Source organism: Sciurus vulgaris, assembly GCF_902686455.1.
Source record: "Sciurus vulgaris genome assembly, chromosome: 12".
Taxonomy (NCBI): Eukaryota; Metazoa; Chordata; class Mammalia; order Rodentia; family Sciuridae; genus Sciurus; species Sciurus vulgaris.
In genome coordinates this window covers 20359317-20383344 of record NC_136473.1, presented here as the reverse complement: position 1 = coordinate 20383344, position 24028 = coordinate 20359317, and the positions used below count along the sequence as shown (strand labels likewise).

The following is a 24028-nucleotide window of genomic DNA, read 5'->3' as shown; positions in this document are numbered from 1 at the left end:
GACATGATGAAGATTTGGGCCTACTCTTTCTTCTATTAGGCGCAGGGTCTCTGGTCTGGTGCCTAAACCTTTGACCCACTTTGAGTTGATATTTGTGCAGGGTGAGAGACTTAATTTCATTTTATTACAAATGGATTTCCAGTTTTCCCAGCACCATTTGTTGAAGAGGCTATCTTTCCTCCAATATATGTTTTTGGCACCTTTGTCTATTTTTAATATTCTTTAATTGCCAGTTTTATTTTCTCCTAACATCAAAAGTTATTTATAGTAGCCAAACATGATTTCTTGTGTGGCAAATGGAAACTCTTGTCATAATCCTTTTCTTCTCTCCATAGAAACTTTCGGGAGAAAAGTTTCCCAAACTTTGGGAAGTGGTGTGAGGTTGTCAGGGCTCCTTCTTGCCCACACAGACATCTTCCCTCACCATTTACTTCCCTGTCAGCTCTCCTACTAGCCTTCAGTGGAAGCAAAAAGGAAGTTTCATATAAAAAGGAGAATAGCTTCTTAGCACATCATATCTGGAGTCCCTAGATGCACATTACTTGGATTCTTGTGTAGTGCGAATGGTGTGCATTAAGTAAATACTTTTGGAGAAAGTCAACAAAAAGGATACATTTTACTAGAATTATACACAATAATAAAATAAAAAATCCTACTCCCATAATCGGATCATAACGTGGAGTGACATATGCATATTGTGCATATTGGAAAACAAATCTTAAAGGGAAAAATAATGTTAATCATTACAGTTCATTTTTTTTTTCCCAAATAGAAGTATCTATCGAAGGATGAAGAAATTCCACATTTTCTAAGTATGGTAAAATTCTTGACAAAGAAATTGGTTTTTGTGATACTAGGACTTCCTAAATGATCTATTTTGATTTGCTTGTTCATTTCTCTTAGGGACCTTTCCTAAGACAGGTTGCTCAGCTAGCAGCAGTCAGGTGAAGACACAAGCAGCTCTTTCCCCGCAGGGAAACACTGGTCATTTTTACTATTTTTACTACTGCTGTGCAATTCATCTTCAATAGTCCTTCCCTAAGTCAGTCTGTACAATTTCTCTAGTCTGAGCAATTCAAAAATTCTCTTGGGTCTATGACTTCCCCTTGCCATCTACATATTGCAATCATGTTAGGGTCATAGCTTTGCTTAGTATCGACTAGTGAAAAAACAAAACAAGAAGCCAGGAGATTTTCCCTTATTCCTGTGGCATTTGGGTGCTGCACTGGAAAGAACATCAAAGGACGATAAAACAATATGTTTCGGAGTGAAGTTGCATGCTTTTCTTATTTACTAGCCAGTGTGGATAGCAGTAAGAGCCTGGGTCAGGGAGCTACTCAATTCAGGGGACTTTCAGGAAACCGAATGGGGAATTCGCATACGTCACTGCAGTTCCTGAGTTCAACTTGAAAATTTCTGTTAGGGCCAGGCTGTTATATGGTGCTAGGAACCTGAGTTTTGATATCAGACAGCTCTAGATTTGATATCCTGGCATCCACATAATTCTTGTTCTACTACTGGGGATAATAATGAGAATATCTAACCTGTATGGAGTGGTCACCACATGCGAGGCAGAGTGTTATACTTAGGACTTTGTAGTGTTTATACTTACTTTCGCTTAACCTTCATGCAAACTTCATGAAGAAAGTACTGTTATCATTTTATAAATGGGTAAAAGGAAGAAGTTAATTCTTCTAGTATATACTCAGTTAGCATTGAATCTGGGGTAGGTACTCAGTTATTCCAACTCCATATTCCAAGCTTTTAGCCACATTTAGCTGCCTCTCTGAACCTCTGTCTCTTTATCTACATGGTAGTACAATAAAAACTCTCTTGTTAGGGTTAGGGTTAGGGAGGGGGGCAAGAATGGAGGAAGGAAGGACTGTATAGAGGGAAAAGAGGGGTGGGAGGGGTGGGGGGAAGGGAAAAAATAACAGAATGAATCAAACAACATTACCCTATGTAAATTTATGATTACACAAATGGTATACCTTTACTCCATGTAAAAAACAGAGAAACAACATGTATACCATTTGTTTACAATAAAAAAAAAGAAAAAAAACTCTCTTGTAGGTTTGTCAGGAGGAGCAGGGGTCATGTAGTAAAGCATAGTGTGGTAACTGCTTCTAAGACTGGTTATTCATCAACCCTGTAGGTGTGCCCCTATTAACAGTGATCTAAACCTCAGTCAATTTCTAGTAGGAAACATTCACCATCCTTTCTTCTTTGCACACATATGCTATGAACAGAGTCAAACCCTACTAACTTAGGAGAGTCTGATAGAATTTCAACACTTTGGGCAGGGTCAGCCAGTGGAAATGCCTGGGGGTATACATGCTCCAGTGATGTGCCCCATAGATAAGATAGCCATTTCTTTCCTTTGGAGCCACGGGAACAGAGACATGAGTCTGAAGCCACAGTCCACATTGTAATCTTTCTCTTCCCAAAAAGAAAAGATCTTTCTCTCAGGAAGTTCTACGTGGCATGCTGCTTGGGATTTTGCTGGGCAACATTTTAAAGTTATCTAACCCAACAGCATCAAATGACTTTTTAAAAGAAAGAATTCCTCTGCATATATGGCCCCCTGGCCACATACAAAGCAACAGCCCTCTCTTTGGTGGTAGCCCCTTCCTAAGCACAACTACTAACTGAGACCAGTGTTAGAAAGCACCAGGGGTTGCTTACCTGGGGGCTTAAAGGCTGGATGTGTAAATGTTAAAAATACACATTTATGCTATCATTTATGCCATGGAAATACTTTCAGACCAGACCAGTAAGTGCAGCACTGGCCTCCAAGCCTCCCATTCACCCAGGGAAAGGCCAGGACTGGACAGACAGCTTCTAATCCTTACAGAAGCCTGTTGGTTGACACCCAATGTTCTCTCGCCCCACAGCATATGGGCAGGCAGAGGATGTGCAAAGCTGCATCTGGAGCTCCTTCTGCTTGCTGCCCTACAGCCATAATGGCTCCAAATCCTGGGTCATAGAAAAAGCACCTGACTCGTGTATTACACGATTATTTAAACATGTCCCGGGCTAAAATTTCCATTTCTAAATAGCTTTTCTCAACAATGTGGACCTGGTTTTACCTGCATCAGAATTCCTGAGTGTGCTCATTAGAAATCAGATGCCTAAGCATATTTGTCAATCAGTTTATTGTCTTCCTTTTTAGCATGTAAGAAGACCTGCAGAGTAGAAACTGCTCTCTCTACCTTTGTACACCAGATCCTAAAAATTGTTGGCTCGTAGTGTTCGGTAAACAGATGAACTTCTCAAGCCTATACTTACCTGCTGAATTAAAATCCCAGGAATGGAGTCAAGGAATCTGTACCTTAGACAAGTACTTTGTTGATATTTATGTATGCTAAGTTGCAGGGACCAGTGTTCCAAAGTAATTCATTAATTCTAAGATGAAAAGATGAAAGATTATTTCCAGAGGCCCTATATTCACTGTCTGATCAGATATTAAAGTATAATAAACATATTAATATCCTTCAGTTAAATTTTTCCCTTCTGGTCTATGCCTGAGACAAATGTCTATCTAACCCCAACCTTATGCCAGGTCTGGGTTCTTCAGGAACAAGATACAAATGAGATCGGAAGACAAAATGCCTAGGAAAGAGTAGGGCTGCAACCATCTCTTTCCACTAAGCTAGATGAAAATATTCTATTGATTATTGGACAAGCCTCCCTCCCTGTGCCCAAAGCTCACTAACAGAAAATGAAACAGACTATATGTTCATTACTGTTTCCAGGCAGGCTTGGAGGACAACTCTCATTCACAAAAATCGGATATTATCTTATCCCGAAGGAATCTAACCTTTCCAGATGGATCTCCTGTACATTTGGCCCCTTCGAGTTTATTATGGAAGCTTGGCATTTTATTTCCAGTTCCAATCCACCCTAACCATCAGCAACTTGTCTTGGTCAAGTTACTTGACTTTGACGGTCACTGCACCTCTTAACCTGTTTCCTGTTCTGAGGTTAGACTCATATCAGGTCTTGAACCTCTTCTAATTCAAATGTACTCTACTAACCTCTGACTTCTCAGTGATACTTTACTGCCTTATAGTTAATAAAATGCCCTGAATGGATTTGATGAGAAAACAGTGATTGTCAAACTCGTCTTCTCAAAATTCCCCAAGCTTCTGACAAACTAGGTAAATTTCAAGATTTATAAAACGATTTCTGAGAGTGCCTCTCTCAAGTTCCATGTTTACTTACAAAATGACTATGACAATCCCAATGTGCTCAAAATTGTTTTTAAAAGATAAACATAATGCCCAAATTTCCTGTGAAATGTGAACACTGTGTTGATAGCAGGACTGGAGCACCACCTGGTCTTAGAAAGGTTGAATGTCACTGCTTGACCCAGGTTGCCCCCTGCAGCTGTGGAGCTAGCAAAAATATGGAGTGAGACACCCTCCCTCTTCTCCCCAGTTCCATGGGAATTCCCCAAAGGTGGGCTGCTCCGAATCCAAGCCCAGACCCTTTGCACCAAATGTACCAGCAAAGCCCTTTGTTTCGTTCCAGCCCAACAAACTAATCATTATTGATTTGTCCATTACCGTTGCCCAGGTAATTACATGTGAATGGCTTTGCTTTGAAAAATAATTTCACCTAAATCAGTGGTTCTCAGTGCTTTGAGGTTTATTGTCTGCTTTTTTATTCTAATTATTTTGTCACACCTCCTTTATTAGCCTGAAATAAAAATGGAAAAATACTCACTATATAATGCCCAAATTATTTTTAAAAATGATTTGGGCATTATATAGTGAGTACCTGGGCAGGGTGGTGCACACCGGTAATCCCAGCAGCTCTGGAGGCTAAGGCAAGAGAAACACTAGTTCAAAGCCAGCCTCAGCAACTTAGTAAGGCCCTAAGCAGCTTAGTGACCCCTGTCTCTAACTAAAATATAGAAAAGAGCTGGGTTGTGGCTCAACAGTTAAGCATCCCTGGGTTCAATAACTGATCCAAAAAAAGAAAAATTGGAGAAGGAATTTGTAATAAAACAACATATTTCAATATGTAAAAGCTTAGGCAAGACAACATAAGATATAATGACGTTGCCCAGTGCAACTTATTTTTTCCAAATTCTTTATGATCCTGATGTGAAAAGTTGAGCAACCTTAGTGAATATTTCACTGCCTACAGTACCTTGTAACTACTCTGGGTTTTGTTCTTTAATTTTTTTCCTTAAAGTCTTGAAATAGGAATGTCACACTACAAACAAACAATCTGGACAATTCAAGCTAGCATTTATTGAATACATATCATATGCCAAGTCCTTTTAAATAATTTTGAATTTGTTAACTTATTTAATCCTCATAATTCACTAAGTACTATTATTTTCCAGGAATATTTGGCACAGAAAATTTAGCAATTTTAGTAAGATCACACACCCAGCCATTTCTAGCTTTCTAGAAATCATCTCCAAGCATCATAAAAATCAGCAAAGCACTATCTGTGGTTTTATCTTAGAAAAGAAATATTTGGGGAATGAAATGGCATTCCTTATTCCAATGCCATTTTATTTAACTGTTTGAAATTTAAGCCGAGGAGTACTCGGCCTGCTTTTTGCTTTTTAGCACTTGAAATATACTTAGGGAGCTCTTTGGACTTAATATTTTCATTTGAATGTTTCAAAATGAATTCTTCTTGGCATTTTATCTTTGTGTGAAATTGCAGATCCATTCACCATTTTTACCCATTTTGGAATAAAAATGTTCTTTCATTGTCAAATGTCTTGCTCTGAATCAGACTTGACTTACATGAATTAAAAGGATGACCTAAAAAGCAGAGTAAAGGGACACCACACCCTGGCCATCCTACCAAGAACAACACAACATGGCCAGGAGTCTCCCATATGTGCCAAGAAATTGTAATCTGGTATCACACAGGGAAGTAAATGTGTTTCCTTCTCAGAAACAGTCCATGAGTTGTCTTAACTGAGCATTGTAATCAGCAATACAAGGCAGAACTTTACCCTAATGTGGCCACTTACATCATGAAGACAAGAAAGTAAATCATTCCAAGCAAACCTATAATATATATATATTTTTTCTTTCAGAGGAAAAATGATCCCATCTGATCTTGAAAGAAGAATTCTTGAAGCAAAACAGAAAGTAAGTTTTTGCAGAGATCTTTATCTAGCCTATAACAAACTATGGATCCATATTTCTATTTCTAACCAGAGGAGAGCTCATTTATCTTTTACTTTTAAAACAGGATCCAAATTCCAATCTCCTAGCTTCTATGAGAATATGGAATTCTGCATCCAGTCCATTTCTCTGTGTTATGCATAGGCTCTGCCTTACAGAAACTTAGTAAGTTCCTGAATAAAATATTTGCACAGAAATATTCTAAGAGTTCCCAAAACTTTTGTCTCCCTCTGAGGGAGGCATTAAGATGAGGGTTGGCATTAAGCAGTCCCACATTAGGAAGATCATCTTCACAAGTAGGAAGCAGCAGAATGTTCATACAGTGTGTAAGTTGCTGTCATATGGATATTCTAAACGGGCCAAGTTTCCCTGCCCCAAACACATACTTATATGATTGGCTCTCCATGCATCTCATTTTACAGGCAGTCATTTAGAATTCTTTTTACAAGTAACAAATTCTGAAGAATCACCACGAAGCTCTGGAAAGTCATCCCATACCTGGATAGTTTGCAAGTCAGAGAGTTTGTCTTTAGACTCCTCTGTTTAGCTTTTAGTCAATACAATCTATGGTTCCTGATTTAGCACAGTATAAATGAGTTTTATTATTAAGAACTCAGAAATGAGCATTCTCGTATGCCTTTCCTCCCTACAACCGGATTTTTGCTCCAGAACAACTTCTAGTCCCACAAAAGACAAAATTAAGCCTTTGCTGCCACCTAAAGACGGATTCTGTAACATCATGTTCTATAAATCTACAGGACACGGTCATTATAGAGTGACTAGGCTGATCCTATTTGTGGCATTCTTCCCTTGCTTCAGCCTATTATTTCCATCCATTTTCATTTAGCCCTGGCCAGCCAGACTGAGGACTACTGGGATGGATGTAAGCCCTGGCTTATTGTTTAGTCCCATGTGAACCATCCCTTCGGAAAGACTCCTAATACATTATCTGAGCATTTTCCAAATAGCATTTTCCAAACAAGCTAGCCAGGGTTCCTTCTCTTCCTTCCGCCTGCTCATGCTAGGATGTGGATTAAGTTCAAAGACCCCATGGTGTAAAAGGAAGACTGGAAAACTAGTAAAGAGAGTAAAGGGGGCCAGAAAGTGTACCTGAAGGAAGACATCACTGATAGCCTCTGGTTCCATTTAACTTCTTTGGAGAACTGAATGTCTGTTCTCCAAAGACAACTGTCCAGACCAGCAGAATAACCTGGAGAGTTCAGATTCTGTGCAGTGGACTTTGATTTGAACCAAGCTTCAGGGAGGTGTTAACCCTTCTGATGGTTTTAAAAGTGCAAATGAGTATGAGAGGGGAAGGGGTTCCATTGTTTTTAATCAGCATTTAGAAGAAACCTTGAACTCCTACTTACATTATTTGGGTTTCTCATTTGCATAGGGATATGTTCCTTTCCTTGTGAGTGCCACAGCTGGAACCACCGTGTATGGAGCATTTGACCCCCTCTTGGCAGTTGCTGACATTTGCAAAAAGTATAAGATCTGGATGCATGTGGATGTGAGTATCCCCAGGGACTGGCCATAAAATGTCCTTGCACGTTTTTCATCTGGGGCTCATGGAACAGAATTTGTTTGTTTTGTTTTGTTTTTAACTTAAGCAACTTATTTTCCAAAATAGTGGTATTTAAGCTTTTCACCAGTTTTGCAGGCAACTTGACACACAACTGACATGTTATAGCGAATTTGCTGGAAGCAGCCTGAGGCTGATTCTGCCTTAAGGGTCCCATGAAGATATTCTTATTTCTATGGTCAGCACTCAAACTGATCATGGTTCTCAATTCTTTGAGCCATTGGAGGAACATAGCCTGCATGATAGCACACGTGCAGATTTTCCTTCCTTAAAAGACTAAAAGGATAAAAACCAATTCCATTTATATAGGAAATTCAAAGAATAAATGACCTGAGCTCAAGTCAAATATTCACACATTTGGAAAGAAAGGCAAGTTTGACAACTTACTAGGGAATGTGGACTATCAAATTTCCAATTTCTCAGCTTGGGCAACTAAGAAGCTAAATTACAATGTGGATGTCTTGATTCCAGGTTTAGTCACACTAAAAAATAATGGAAGTATAACACCTTTTTCAAATGAGGGGAAAAAAAGTCGATTTTCAGAAGTATGAATTGAAGGGATTTAAGTTTAGATCCTTATTACTCAAAGTCTGGTTTGAATATCAAATTGTTTGATCTGCAAATTGTTTGTTAATGATCCATGATGAGGTAAGGAGTTTGTGCCAAACCATCACTAATCACAAACCATCACAAACTAATCACAATGTTTGGTTCTGTTGTTTTGTTTTGTTTTCATTGTAAGACTTTCTCAATTAAGGAAGCCATAAGTTAATATATATATTCTGGTGCAAGATCCTTATGCTGCTATGGCCCAGCATTTTGAGTAGGACTGGCTGGGATCATTTTGTCTTGTAACTTGGAAGCCATCTAATAGTTCTCCAGTCCGCTTTCTCTACTTTAATTGTAGTGACCTGTGACCTCAGGGTTTCTCACTGATAGTAATGGGGTTGAGGGTAGGATCACATGCAAATTGAGGAACTGTGCCCCTTCTTATACCCACATAAATGTAGGAAAGTGTCTGAGACCTTAGAATGTTTCTCTGACTCAACTTTAAAGGTCTAGTACCAGAAGAAGTGCCCCCACCCCGAGTTAAGTTGCCTGGGTCAGGCAGATCATTTTCATACTTGAGACTCTTCACCAAACTAGAGAAATCTAGGTCATTAAAAACTGCTACCTTTTCTTGTGTGTGTGATCTTTTTCAGGCAGCTTGGGGTGGGGGATTACTGATGTCCCGGAAACACAAGTGGAAGCTGAGCGGCGTGGAGAGGTACAGGCATTTTCTCTTTTTAACAATGTAAAGCATCAAAAGCTAAATGAAAAGCAAATGCACTGTGTCCCAGGAACTCTTGGGACAGAGCTGAGCCCACTCTGCCCCATTCTCGCCTTGTGTGAATTACACTCAGGAATGCTACGCGTAAGCTACAAAAAATAAATAAAATAAAATTCCACATCAAGTGACCTCAGTAGAACATTTCTCAGACATAGAAATTCTTATCTGGGCTCCATTCCTAAGCTCTCTGAACCATTTAAAATCATTTAAAATCTTTAGGCAGTCCATATTTTTTCAAGGAAGAAGTTCTATAGCTTTCATATTCCTTAAACAGATAAACTCCACTGCTTTCAAAATAAATACATTTTTCAAAGCAAATAAGCACCTTGGAACTTATCAATGTTGAAAGTCCAGATTCAGAATTAAATATTGTCAGTTAACTTAAAGTGAGGCATGCTTTGGATAACCTCATGCCATGGCTTCATTTCCATAATAACCCTTTTCTCACATAGCTCCGATTGATACTGGAAAGTAGTTTTTATTTAGAGCCTAAGCAGTAGACCATTGAGAAAAGCTATAAAACACAAAGGAAGTAATATTTGATTAGCATAAAGCATATTAAGGTCCAAGGGGGGGAATACAGAATGTAAAATACAGCCTTAGTCTTTGATTCTGGACCATGTGCAAAAGGAGGATGGTTTTCCCATCGCGACACGGTCAGTCAACCAGGTCAACTACCATTGTGAGCTCTGACAGCCCAGGCCACTGAGAAGGCCTTGAATTCATTAGAGGCTGCCAAATGCCCACCATGCCCTGCCAAGTAGCCAGATGCTACTCAGGAAAAGCTTCACACTGGCTCTACCCCCAGACATCTTGGCACAATTTCTGTTCCAGGACAAGGAGAGGGCTGATGAAGTTTTAGAGCATCTGTCAGCACTGGTGTTACAGGGCACCCAGGCAGGAGTGTGCAGAGTGTGCTGGGTGGCAGGGGAGTCAATCATAAGCAGAGAATGCACGAGTGTGGAGAGAGGGGTGGGTTCCCTGCTGAATTAGTAGAAAGAAGGCTAGGAAGGGTTGGGACAGACCAACCAAACCCTGTGTGACAGGGTGACTATTCCTGAGTCTGCTGACAAGGTGAAGTCTGGCCTTGGCACTACTGAGTGAAGCACTAGAGCTCTCCGTGCATGGATGGCAGGACACATTTAGATGAGGAGGAATAAGGGCAGGAATCATCACCCTCCCAGAGTCTGCCAGTTCTAGGGCTTTGCTCTTCGTCCTTTGGGCCTCTCCCAAGCCTAATCCCTTTCAACAAAGAAGATACAAATGAAACTAGAAGCTTAAGGAAGATATAATGAACTAAACAAGGAGAGGCAAAGAAGAGAGAAAAAACAGCCCAAGTGATCAGAACAGTAATTAAATTCAGGGTTATGGATATGACTCAGTAGTAGATCATTTGCTTAGCATGCTTGAGGCCCTGGGTTCAGTCCCCAGCAACACACACACACACACACACACACACAATGTGACCTGCACAGTCGTTAATTCAGAAACCAGTAAGGGGCCATGGATGGAGAAAAGACAAACAGACACACATAGAGAGAAAAGGCTGGGGCCTGGTGGATCATTACACCCTGATAGAGATATAATGACCCAGAGCTCACTCAGCACATTTATCACATAGGTTAAAAAATCGAAAGGAGTTTTTGGTGCGAAAGTGTCTTCAAAGCATGCAGGACAAAGGATAAATTTCTGGGCATCCTGATTATAATTATCAACTTTGTGCTCATAATTCTTTACCCCCAGCAGCTGGTATTTGAACTCAGATTGATAGTCCTATGGCAAGAATGACACCTTTGAACAGGGTGTCACCATAGCAACAGGGCAGTCTCAACTCCTGCCTTTGCACCAATAATTCCCAGCTCAGGCATGCTTCTGTCGCCAGACAGTTGGAGATGGTGATTCAAATCACTCCTCCAGATGTGTGCCACACACACACGAACTAAAGCCAAGTACTTTCAGTAGAGGCAGACTGTGCACAATACTTTCTTTTCTGTGAGTTTCTTTCTGACTGGAACGAAATGTGAGCACCTATTATTTTACTTTAATGCCACCCATGGCAACAAATCTGGAAACCACAGAGCCTCCTCCATGTGAAAGCTCTCTGAATTACCTATCCCGAGCCTCAGAAAAATAAACACCCACACACTTTTGTACTGAAGACTATTATTTGAGAGCAAAGCTCAGAACGTTCATCATGGAACATAGAGTCCCCTATGTACTTATTGCCACAATTCCTGAAACTTGTTATAATTAAATATACCAGTGGAATAACCAGATATGGAGGCCTAAAGTAAGGGAACTGCCAGGGTTCTGCTTCAAGCAGAACTCCCTTAGCTACATTTACCTGAGAGTAAGTCCTGCTGACTTCCCAGCATAAGGCACACTCTTCTTTGATGAATTAAGGCTGTAGGGTCACTGTAATCTACTGGGGCCTCATGTGCGGGGGCTGAAATACAGGAAGTGCCTCACGTGAGGAAATTACTGTTTTCCAAGGATCATATACCAAGCTAAAGGACTCATTCTAAAAGTGGAGGAAAATTTATGGTTAATTTCTGCCCCCAAATCCGGCTTTTCCTCAATAGTCACAGGGATCACCAAATGCCCTCCCTCGAGATGGTAAAGCACTGGAATCTGCCTGGGATCCCCTTTGAGAACCAACCAGATTCTCAGAAGATGCCTCTCATCCTTCCTAGTTCTGCTGAAATTTCTAGAGCTGGTGTTGCTAAGGGGCACTCCAGGAGCCCTGACTCCCCAGAGCATGTTGCTGTATCACTAACCAACTTCTTTAGTCCCTCTTCTCCCGGCAGCCCCTTGCCTATAAAAGTCCTTTGCCATTCTCAAGTTCACTCTCAAGGCTTTAAGGCCCAGCTGAAGGATCCAGGGCAGCAGCTGCTGCAGGACCAGCTGCCCTCATTCCAGCTGAGATCCAGGGGCTGGACATTTATTCAACAGTTGCTGACCCTCTGTCATATACGCTAGGTACCAACAGACTCAAAAATGAGTGTGATGTGAAGCCTATCTTGAAGGAGTTTAGAATCTGCTGGGAAAGACTGACAATTCACAATGGATTAAAATTCAAGGCAGTGGCCGTAAAGTCTCAAGAGATGGGAAGGGGGAGCTGATTAAAGAGCATGGGGGAAGAAAAACGCTCCTAGGCAGCATTTTTACAGGGAGTGTCCATCAAGCCTCAGCACTGGAGCTTAGCAGCACGTAATGAGGGATAGAAATGAAAAAAAAAAAAAAAAAATGGTTTTCAGGCTGACGAGCAGAGACACCAAAGTTTGAATGTGCATAGGAGTCCTTGGAGAAATTTAAGAGGAGTTTGGTTGGAGGAAGAGGTGGATTCAGATTCATGGTGGGGGGTAGGAGACGGATGGAAGGTGCAGAAGTCCTGTCCAGAGAGTGTCAGCTGAAAGCTTGCCCCAGAGCCAGCACCAGGGGGTGCTGGCCACGTCAATAGACCCCTCAGCTGGAAATCAAGGCTGCATGAGCCACAGTTAAAAGTGGAGCATTGTATTCCTTGGGTGGGGACAAAAAAGATGGAGACCCTCAGCCATAGGAACCATAGCTAGGTTGAGCAGAGGTGCCTCCCTTGTGTTTAGAAAGACACATTAGGGAGCAGATGGAAGCTGGGACTGAAACTATGAGACTGCACCTGCCCAGCCAGGTGCACAGCAGCTGAGACTGTGCTGAGTGGCCGGCCCAGGAAATGAAACGGCCAGGGTGATACCAGGAGAGGAAGAGAGAATGAAACCAAACCCAGTGCGGAAGTTTGGGGGCTGAAAGATCCGAACCAGGATCTAGAGAAGAGAGAATAGATCTGGAAGGATGAGTGGTTGGAAGCTCAGGGGTTCATCTGGGGGCTGCTGATTTGAGGTGTAAATAGAGGTGCAAGGGTATGTCTCGAAACAGCCCTGGAGGATTCAGTTCTTATGGAACTTATGGAAAACTACAGAAGCCACATAGCTGAATCCCATGGCAAAGCATTTTGAAATGAACCTGAGGCTGTTTTACATAAATTGCCATCATTTCTCAAATAAACTAAGGCCATGTCATAGACTATGTCATAGACTCATCCTGTGCAGCTCTTTGTCGTCTTTATGAGACATCTTTATGCTTCTGAGAGAAAGGCGAGGCAGAGAATCAAGAGCCAGGTAGTCGTGGGTCTTGGAAGCTCCTGTCCCAAAAAAGACAAATAGATAATGCATGAAAACAAGTACTCACTCTCACAGGAATGGAGGACTGCTGTTTTACTCTCCTAGCAGGCATCTTTATTGACAAAGCTGAGTTCATCAGGATTAGACAGACAGCTATAAGTTGTCACAGAATGTATAAAATAACAGCATGCATGTACCCATTGTCACAAAGCTTATAAATGACAGGGCTGAAATCAAGAGCAAGACCCAACCATATTTAATGCTCACAGCTCCAAGTCGCTTACCCATACTATCTACTACTATTCTTCTGTTACAGAGAAGCCCATCTAAGCACAGAGAGGTTGAGTAACTTGTTCAAGATAAAATAGCCAGGAAGGGATGGAACCCTCCTTCCTTGAAGGAGGTTGAATAGGACTGCAGAGATAATACTTTAAAAATCTGGGGCCTTGAAGAACAAGTAAGAGTTAACCAAGCGAAGCCAAGGAAGACGACATTCTAGGATGAGGAAACAGCATCAAAGGACCTGGGAGCACAAGAGTAGAATTTTCAGGGAATAAGAAATAATCTAGCATGATGAAAACAGATAAAGTGAAGGGACATAAAACTGAACCTATTACTGGAGTTCACCCTGGGGGCATCATGAACTATGCCTTACAGTTTGGAATTTAGGCTGAAGGTAATAGGGAGCCACCAACAATTAAGAAGAGAGGGCAGGGACTTGAGATGTAGCTTGGTGGTACAGCATCTGCCTCACATGCTCAAGGCCCTGGGTTCAATCCCCAGCACTGCCATAATAATAACAGTAATAATAATAAAGAAAAGAGGGTAATAAACTACTAGAAGATAATTCTGATGCCAGGCGGAGGAAAGATGCAGCTAAGACACAATTTCTATACCCACATTAAGATAATAAAAATTCTTATTAAAGAAATCTGAATCAGGACTACAGTTCAGACTTTTCAAATAGCATAAATCCCCGAGCTGGGCACCACCATGGTGGGAGAAGCACTGTGCCTCTCAGTGCGGCAGAAAAGATCAGAAGTCTCTGCTGCAACAGTCACAGCACAGCTCACCCCAGGACTGGAAGGACAGCTCTGGACTAGAGAAGACAGGGATGCAGGGGACGAGGCAGAAGCTCCTACAAAGGACACAGTAGAGAAGTCTGGTCACCAATCCAGTAGGAAGGAGAAACTGTGTCCAGGAAAGAGGGAAAGTACTCAGTGGAAGGAGTGTCCCCTCTGAGCTCCAGGTCACTGCCATAATGTCAGAACAGGAGCATTGTAGGCACACAAGGTACTCCTCTCACCTGGCCCGGGTTGTGATCGCCAGTGACCAAAGGCAGGACCCTAAGCTCTATGCCCTGGTCTCTGTGAGACTGAGACCGCCATGAACACAGATTTGCCCTGGAGCTTGGGAGAGGAGACCCCACACGGAGACACAGACCCTCACCTGCCACCTCCTTGGACAGAACAGTTGTACATTTAAAGAGTGCATCTTTGTTTTGTAACTGTGGTGTCACCCTGGAGTGAGAGAGATGGTACTCACACCCCAGGGCTCCGCGGCCCCTGTGCAGAACTCAGCAACCTGCGCTTACTTGATGTGTTTATCTTAGGGCCAACTCTGTGACGTGGAATCCACACAAGATGATGGGCGTCCCTTTGCAGTGCTCCGCCTTCCTGGTTAGAGAAGAGGTACGTGTTCCCCGATTCTGTGTCAGCCCTTGGGTGGGGTTTGATGGTCTTTGCCGAGGGGACTTTTCTCTGGAAACATCAGGATGGTTAGTTCTTCCCTGCCGGTTGCTCACCCTCCCCAGAAAGCACTCTTCCAAACTGCTGTCGGGAGGTGAGCAGCAGGTGTCAGGAGGTCAAGAAAGGCTCAGGACACCTGAACTTTCAGAGTAGAAACTTCAGCCTGATCTCCATGCTTTCAGTCCAAGACTCCCTTCCTCAACTACACGTGGTGTCCCCTGACCCGAGACCCTCCATGGGACTCTCTCAAAAAATCAAATTTCCAGTATAATTCTGGAATCTGAGAAGAGCAATGTTTACCATAAGAAAAATTATAGTAATATAATATATAATATATATTTTTACCATGAGGAAAACTATGCATGATATAGGATTCAAGTTAGTGTGAGGATTCAGATACATAGACAAGTGTGTATATGTGTTTATGTATTACATATCTCATAATTCTATTTTATTCTGTTTAATATTTAATGCCACGTTCAGAATGTAAGGCATCTGTATTAATCAGCAAAGAAGAGAATAAGCTATGGCCATTTTTATTCAAGATTCTTCTGTGAACAAGGTCTAGGTCACTGTGTAGATACTCCCTCCTGCACTGTGCCTCTGTGTCTCCCTCCTATGAGAGAGGGAGGAGGGAGGAGCCACATGTCACTCCTATGTTTATTTTGTTGATAAGACCCATCAAATAAGGAATTTCAGTTTATCCCTATTAAATTTTATAGAATCAATAAGCCAACTTCACATTAAAGGAACTTCTAATTGATTACAAGAATGGTATGAATCTACATCGTGTACAACCATAGAAACAAAAAGTTGTACCCCATTTGTGTACAATGAATCAAAATGCAGTCTGTAAAAATAAAAAATAATAAATAAATAAATCTGTTGGTCACAGCAGAAAATAAAATAAAATGCTTTTGACCTGGGTGGGGGATCCGGGGGGAGAAGAAATTTCTGAGTATTTATCTTTACTTGATTTAAATATTTGGCATTTTTCTATTATAAACTCAATGTATGATTATTTTAGAAAATTTGGGCAGGACAGAAAATATATATTTGTGGTTGCCCCAAATTCTGTCATTTGGAGATAAAAATTATTACTGTTTTAAAATATTTTCTCCTATAATTTTCTAGGAATATATATACATATATCATATGTTTACATATTTATTTGTAAATAAATGCAAATTTTAAATAACTGATATCATTTATGTCGTATATACATGGTTTTCTTTTTTATACTTAATATCATTATAAACATGATATTCCATAATGTGATTTTTTCATGGCCTCATAATATCCTGTTTCATAAGACATAATGGTTTGATAAAATCCTTAAACATGGATCTTTGATCACATTCCTGATTCTTTTCTTTTCTTTGTTTTTTTTTTTTTGTTGTTGTTGTTGTTGTTGTTTGTTTGTTTTTGTGGGTTTTTTTTTTTTTTTTGGTTTTTTTTTTTTTTTTATACTAAGGACTGAACTCAGGGGCACTTAACCATTCAGGCACAGGATCTTACTGAGTTTCTCTGGGTCTTGCTAAATTGCTGAGACTGACTTTAAACTCACAATCCTCCTGCTTCAACCTCCCAAGCCACTGGAATTTCAGAAATGTGCCACCTTACCCAGCTCATTCCTGATTGTTTTCTTACAGTAGATTCCTTGGAGTGGAATTGCTGGGTCAAAGTGTATTGTTTCTGTGTTTCTTAATACGTCCTCTTGGCAACTGTAAATTTCAGCAACATGCCTTCTATATATACATCAAATAAATTAAAAATTTAACACAGAATTGAAGACAGACAGCCCTCCAAAAACGAGATGAATGCATTGAAAAAAAATATTTTCAAACCAGTTTTTCATCAAATAAACATCCAGTTTGATATATTCTCATCTGTTCTAGCTCATACAAACTTCAGTTGTGTTACCTGAAGGGAAAAATAAATTTTTGCTACTTAGATTTCAGCTAGATGTTTGGCAGTGGCTCCCAGTGTGTCACTACAGAACCAAAGTGCCATGTGAGCCAACTAAAAATAGGCAGGTTTGGAAGTGACTAGATGACTGCATCGGAAGGACCTGCTGGTTGGTAATCTGATGTTTGCTCTCATGGCTTGGCATCTAACCCTCTTCCATTCAAAATTTTCATCGATGTTTGAGTAAAACACAGGAGCTTATTTTAGTTTCAGATGAGAAGAAATTAGAAGACAGGAGATGTGTGTAGTGACAGAATCAGAGCATAAGATGCTGTTTACAGACTGGTCCTGCCAGCCACATCCAAGAAAGGGAAGTTGCTCATGCAAAGGACCGAGAAGGGGAGAGGAGCTGTCACTGTTTGAAGGACTCCAGAGATTGGTTTTGTTTCATTTTGTTTTGTTTTCCTAAGGATTTGGGAAGGCGGTTGAGTTAGCAACCTTGGATGACACAGATTTGGCACAGTGGATTTTAAGTTTGACTTGAGGTTGACAAGAGGAACACTTTTTTTAAAAACTAAGCTTTTCAATTATAGGAAGAAATTAGTCATCAGGAGAGATGAATAAATGTGGATTGGACAATCTCTGTGAGTAACAGAATAGACAGAATTCCTTACCTGGGGAGAAATAGATTAAATGGGCTCTAAACTTCCTTCCAAATCCAGGAGTTTATCATGCTCTCAAAAACAGCTTTTATTTTTTGGAGTGGGGGTGTCCAAGAAATAATGGCATCCCATAAGATGGCAATAATTTTTTCTGGGGTTATAGAGATCTCTGCTTTAAAAAGATGGAGGTATTTTGAATTAGAGTTTAAAACAAGTTTTAGTATTTCTAGAATTATTGAAGACTTCAATATGCTGATAGGTATTATAGTATCTTAACAAGAAGGTATTTATGATGCAGAGTTTTCTAAATTTATTTGAATATGAGAATTCCATTTTGTACAGCAAATGTTAAAAGAGTTTGAAGGCTGATGGCTCATAGTTTTTTCATGGCCCAGAACCAGGTAGTTATCTCACCAGAGCCTTATGCATGGAAATCGCCACCACTTTTCCTTGTCCTTTTGTATAGCAGTGAGACTGGTGCGGCCCAACATTTAGAGTCACATGCTTTGAGTCATTTTTCTTATCTTGGGAAGAGCTGGTCTGATCCATCCACCATTCCACTCTCTGAGATGGTCTCCCTTAGTATCAATGGCATCTACCTGTGAGTTTGCATGGCCAGGGAAAGAACCATACAAAGCTTCTGTGACCAAGAAACAGGATAGAAGCATATGTTGTAATTCTCATGTCTTATTTGTCTTCAGCAAATTTTCTTTTTTGAATTCAATGTCTTTCTACTGATCCAATACAAATACATTCTATTTCATTTTTCTTATTCACACAAGTAATTTTATGAATTTCAATGAACGGGAAGTCTGAACCACAGGGTAAAGTCCAATTCTATTTTTCACCACTGGAACACCCTGTCTTTCAAAACCTGTTTAAACTTTTGGTTGCATTTCACAGTACTTGAGTTAGGATATTTTTTTAAAAAGAGTTCCCACTTCTAACTTCAACTCAGTGATCACATTGTAGTCTTTTCTTCTCTTGTCATGAGTCACACGAGAAGCAAAATCCAAATGCCAAAGCTTTTATAAAATCACAATTACATAGTAGAAAACAAGAGTCAAAGGCTTCCAGTAGTTCGTGACAAATTGAAACATGGTGGGGTTTCTAGGGAGGAGACTGGCAATGCTATTTTAGTGAGAAAGCATGATTCATGCACTGTTCTTGGGAATAGTTTGATCACTTTGACATTCATTTCTGTGGCAGGGCTATGGTACCCAGGCAAACCCAAGGTCATTGACAATGACACTTTCCTTTGCAACTTCTGTAAGCAATGGAGTGGTTAAATCATACTGAAACCTGACCACTGAGATGGAACATGACATGGGAAAGATTGGTTATTTAAATTCATCTCAGAATTGCAATGTCTTTGCTTTTTGAGATTTTTAACATATAAAATGATAGCAATAACTGTCTGAAAACTTATGGTTTTCAAAGACAACTGGAGCTACATGATAAAGTCCTTGAACTAGATATGGATGGAAATGCTACACTAAGTGTATTTTACTGAAACAGAGTTTCCAAAATATTCTCATTAGAACATTATTCAGAACATCAGAATGTTTTCCCAAAGAATGAGCATTACACTGACTGTGATTTATTTACTTATTGACTTTTATAAAAAAAAAAAAAAGAAAGAAAAAAGAAAAAAAGCCTTCTCTTAAAAGGAAGAGTAGAAATATTAGTATATCCTTGTTAATTCTGGTAATATTCAACCCTGAGCTATTATTTATCCCAGGATTAACCTATTACAATAGCCTGGACAGAAATAACCTGGACAGAAATTGGCCCCAACTTTTCTTATCTCTTCCTTTTTTCATTCTCACTGTTTTCTTTCCCCAAAAACAGACCAGATTCCTTTTATTTATTTATTTCTTAATAATTCCTACCATGATGTAAAGCTAGTGGACAGTCAGCAGAGTTTCCTAAACCTCCTCTTTATTCTTTCAGGGATTGATGCAGAGTTGCAACCAGATGCATGCCTCTTACCTCTTCCAGCAAGACAAACACTACGACCTGTCCTACGACACTGGAGACAAGGCCTTGCAGTGTGGACGCCATGTTGATGTTTTTAAGTTGTGGCTAATGTGGAGGGCAAAGGTGAGTGTGTACCACCAGCTGAATGTCAACCAAGACAAAAAAGAGAGAGAGACCTTATCTGTGTTAAGGAGCTGATTATCAAACTGAAAATCACTCCCTCAAGACTAAGTTTCTTTAATCCTGTATCTACAACACCTGCATTCTACCTGGGCAAGAGCATAATCAAACCCATTGTTTGTTTCCTTTTAAGCCCAATTATTTCTAATGCCCACACTCATCTTGCAAACAAATCAATTTTTGTATACCCGGCAGAGCATCTTGATTTTTGAGAGATGTTTCTTATTGTTGTCACCATTATCCTTCTTGGGTTTATTGTGTTCCCTACTCTTGGTTTTTAGCCAGTGTTGGATCATCTGGGTAGTTTAATGCAATCTGAAAGTCTATGTTTGGAAAATAAAAAAGCCTTGTTCTACTGTGATAACTTGGTTTTGACATTTTGAAGGATAACCTCTAATGATAGAGCTCTTTTTAAAGCTCCGGAAGTACCTGACCACCTCCTTCTTGTGGGTTCTGTTTAGCTCAGAGTTCACCTGTACATTACCTCTCCTCTCCCTGCAAGGTAAACTCTGAAACTAATGGTGTGCAGAACTGGCTGGACCTCACTGGGGCCTTTCGAGAGAATATGTTTATAGTCAATGAAAGCAGATTGGAAAAGGCAAAGGTTTTACTTTTAATTTTGACCAGATTCTCAACTTACAGGTCACAAATCAGTGGTTTCCACCAGATTTCATTTATCTCCAGGCAATGGCCAAAGCCATCTGTATAATACAAACACACATCTTCAAAAAGAGTATTCCAGGAAAATCTGATGAGGGACATGAGAAAGGGAAAAATGAAAGGAAGCTGGTGTGCCCTGAGGTGCTGCATGACAGGCAGAGAGGACACATATCTGGCTCTAAGCTTTGTCGGTAGCCTCCATACAGAGGTAGCAGGTTCAGTCCCCCAGGAACCAGCAAACAACTTGGCCAGCAGGAGTGAGGTGCACCAAGGTGAAACCATAGAATGGCTGCTTCCCAAAAGTATAAGGAGATGGGAGCCATGTCCCTGGGGACAAGTTCCATAGACTGTTGTTTGTGAAAGTTTTCCTGTAAACATAGTTGCGTTAAAGCAGTTCAGAGGTGGGCTGACAAGAAAAGGAGGGGACTTGGAAGAGAAACAATGCAAAACACAAGTATTTAATGGCACCTTCTTTAAATCTATTCTGGATGAAAGAGGTTGTTCAAATACAAAGACAGTCTGTCTCTCTCTTTTTTTTTTTTTTTTGTACCAGGGATCAAACCCAGGGGTGCCTAACCATTGAGCCACACCCCCAGCCTTTTTTATATTTTATTTTATTTAGAGACAGGGTATTGCTGAGTTGCTTAGGGCCTCACTAAGTTTCTGAGACTGACTTTGAACTCACTATCTGCCTACCTCAGCCTCCTGAACCGCTGGAATTACAGGCATGTGCCACTGCACCCGGCACCGTCTGTCTTAATACAGAAATAACTCTAAGACAGCTTCCAGGTTTGGCTGGACTGCATACATAACCTTCAGGCAAATTTCTGTAAGAGAACTTACCCCAGACAGATTTTCCTCAAGTATTCCTAAGTATCAGGCAGTCACATAAAGTCACTTTTCCATGATGCCTGATACCAGTAATGTAATGGGTTCCAGTCCCTTACACTGGGCAGGGACTCCTTTCCTGTTTTGAAAGTTGAGAACTTGATAAGGATGTGCAACTGGTCCCTGCTACCCAACCCGAGACTCATTCTGTTGTGCACAATGCTTTCATTTGGGGGAAAACAAAATCAAGGATATAGGTTGTTGGGTATTCCCAATCTGCTTTAAAATGAGTAGGTTTTATTTCACTGAAAGAACTCCAAAGCTATGGGTGTAAATATCAGGTAGCAAGCTGAGGAAACTTGATCTCTAAACAATGAGCTAGATCCCTCTTACTTTGAGTATCATCCTTTTTGTCTGTTTTTCCTGTGGTGCTTTCATTAAGATGATGATCATTAGCTATATTTACATAAAACTGTTCCTCTCACGGTTCATCAGTTCCTGCTGCTCCTTTTCCATCTGAAGCTTCCTCTCCAGCATGGGGCAGCTGGTTGTTTCTCAGAGAAATAACTTGGAGGACATCAGATGTGTATCAAACAATAGGAAGAGGTGATCCTGAAATAAAACTAGGGGAGCCAATTTTTAAAGTACTGAAATAAAGGCCCCTAGAGATGATGGAGAAAAGAAAAATCACAGAAGCTGCACCTCTTAGGAGTGCAGATGCTTTTAATTGGTTACATAGAACTTCAAATATCAGACATCTAAATAGCAAAAACTTCCATTTGATTTTTCAACCTCAAAGCTGCATTGTTTGCAAAATGAGGTGATAATAATTATTAAAGTAATAAGCTCAGTCCTACAACTTAAATCAGAAGTACGGATAATTATCCCATCAAAAGCTTCCTACTCATGCCATCCTTGAAAGGAGCCACCTTCTCCCTGCAAGCAAAACCCCAGAAGAGTTGGCTCTGAAGGCCTATTTTGTATCCCCACAGCAATGAGGAAATGATCTGAAAGGGAATACAGAGAAGGAGAAAGAGTAGAGCATTAATTCAGTAAGTCCTCTGTTATTAAATGTGCCTGGAGACTGTGATGTTCAAGTCAATCTGCATCTTCTCTTTAAGGAGATAAACCACATGAACAAATAGTAACCTAAGTTAAAAACTACATTCTTCAAACTAATCTGTTAATCATCAAGAAAGCTAAATGCACTGATGAGGGCCATCAAATTAAGTCCAAGATAACTTGATTAGTAACTTTATGCAAAAAATGAGCCTCCTGATATGGAATGCCAAGGAGATGTTCTCCATGGTAACAATCCACGTAAACCTATTCTCTTGAGTAGGCCTTTCATTTCATCTGAACTTTATTACGGAATCCTAGGCCTGCTGATTATTTTCCTCAGTGGTTAAAACTTGGTGGCAGGCATAAATATATTTAAATATATTTAAATTATATATATAATAAATTAATATATAATTATATTAATATAATATATTATATTAATTTAAATTAATTTTTATTTAATTAATTTTAATTAAATATATTAATTTATATTTAATATATAATTAATATGTTTATTTTAAATATATTTAAATATATATAAATAAATAAATCTTAAAATGACTCCCTTTTTTTTAATGTGTGGAAGGATGACTATTAAGTCATATTAAATGTAACTGCAGAGGTTTCACAGTAAATCTCCATGTTTTTGTGTGGTTATGCAAATTGGCAGATTTCCCTATGGTTCTTCATGATCAGACTTTCTAATTGAAAATGTGGATAACAAAGGAACTGGCAAAAGACTGAGGAAAAAATTTTAAAGGGAGATTGATGTCTGGCATTCTTTGCCAACTGAAAGTTCACCTTATCTCTAAAATATTAATTAATTTAAAAAAATAGCTATTGAGTATCTGATTTCATGCCTGGTGCTGAACAGGATGAGATAAGGAGGTTATCATTTTCCAGGCCAGATAAGATTAATGCAGAGATACTGTCATATAAAACAGAATATAACTGGTCACAAAAGAAACCCAAATAAACTTTGAGGATTTAAAGAATGGAGAGCACCTTCCTAATTTGAGAACCAAGAAAGCTATAACAAGAGACAACTTTGAGTTGGGATTTGAACAGAATTGATAGAATAAATAGGATTTCAAGCAAAAGAGCTGAGAGGTCATTCCACCAAGGGCAAGGAGGAGCTCAAGTGCATATTCAGAGTGTGGTGGAGAGTCTAAATTGACTGAAGGGTGATTAGGGAGCTATGACAAAAAGTAAGAAGGCCTGAACTAGGGTGGCAGCAGTAAAAATGGAAATAACAGCAAGAGACTCCGTAGCTATTTCGCAAGTGTCATTTAATAAGATATGCATATGCCTTTAGGAGAAATTGGATCTTGGTACATGGGCCACTCTTTCTACAGAGTCAGAGTTCATTCCAAGTGGGCCCAAGCTCTCAGTTCAGGTTAAACCAGTTCTAATTTCATTAGCACCCACAGGCTGATGGAGCTCATGGTACAGGTACTGACCTGAGCATTCAGATATCTGTCCAAGCCCTTCTTAGGGGTCATCAGAACAGACATCTTGAGCCCATCAGCTGGGAGAGGACTCCCCAAAGAAATTACTGAAACCATTAGATTCCCTCCGTGCAGTTTGTTCTTAAACATGCTTTGCATTTTGCAATTCCCAGGAGTATGCTGGGCCCCCCTTTCAGTGAAGTGATGAGACCATGAGTGAACAGGAAAGTCAGTCCATCTTATCTCCATTACAGTGGCTCCCTTGAGTTTCCATGTTGGATTAGTTCCTGGTAAGCCAGTTCTAAGTGTTCCCAGGATG

At 40.1% G+C, this 24028-nt stretch overlaps 1 protein-coding gene across 1 annotated transcript in view; it reads left to right on the top strand.

The window, feature by feature from the left end:
• GAD2 (glutamate decarboxylase 2) overlaps positions 1–24028 on the top strand; it is a 111794-nt gene that overhangs the window by 74626 nt on the left and 13140 nt on the right. Inside the window, exons 9-13 of the mRNA XM_079107811.1 lie at positions 6071–6125; positions 7558–7674; positions 8949–9013; positions 14846–14924; positions 19505–19654. Coding sequence (XP_078963937.1) covers positions 6071–6125; positions 7558–7674; positions 8949–9013; positions 14846–14924; positions 19505–19654 — 466 coding nt within the window. The remainder of the gene's footprint in view (positions 1–6070; positions 6126–7557; positions 7675–8948; positions 9014–14845; positions 14925–19504; positions 19655–24028) is intronic.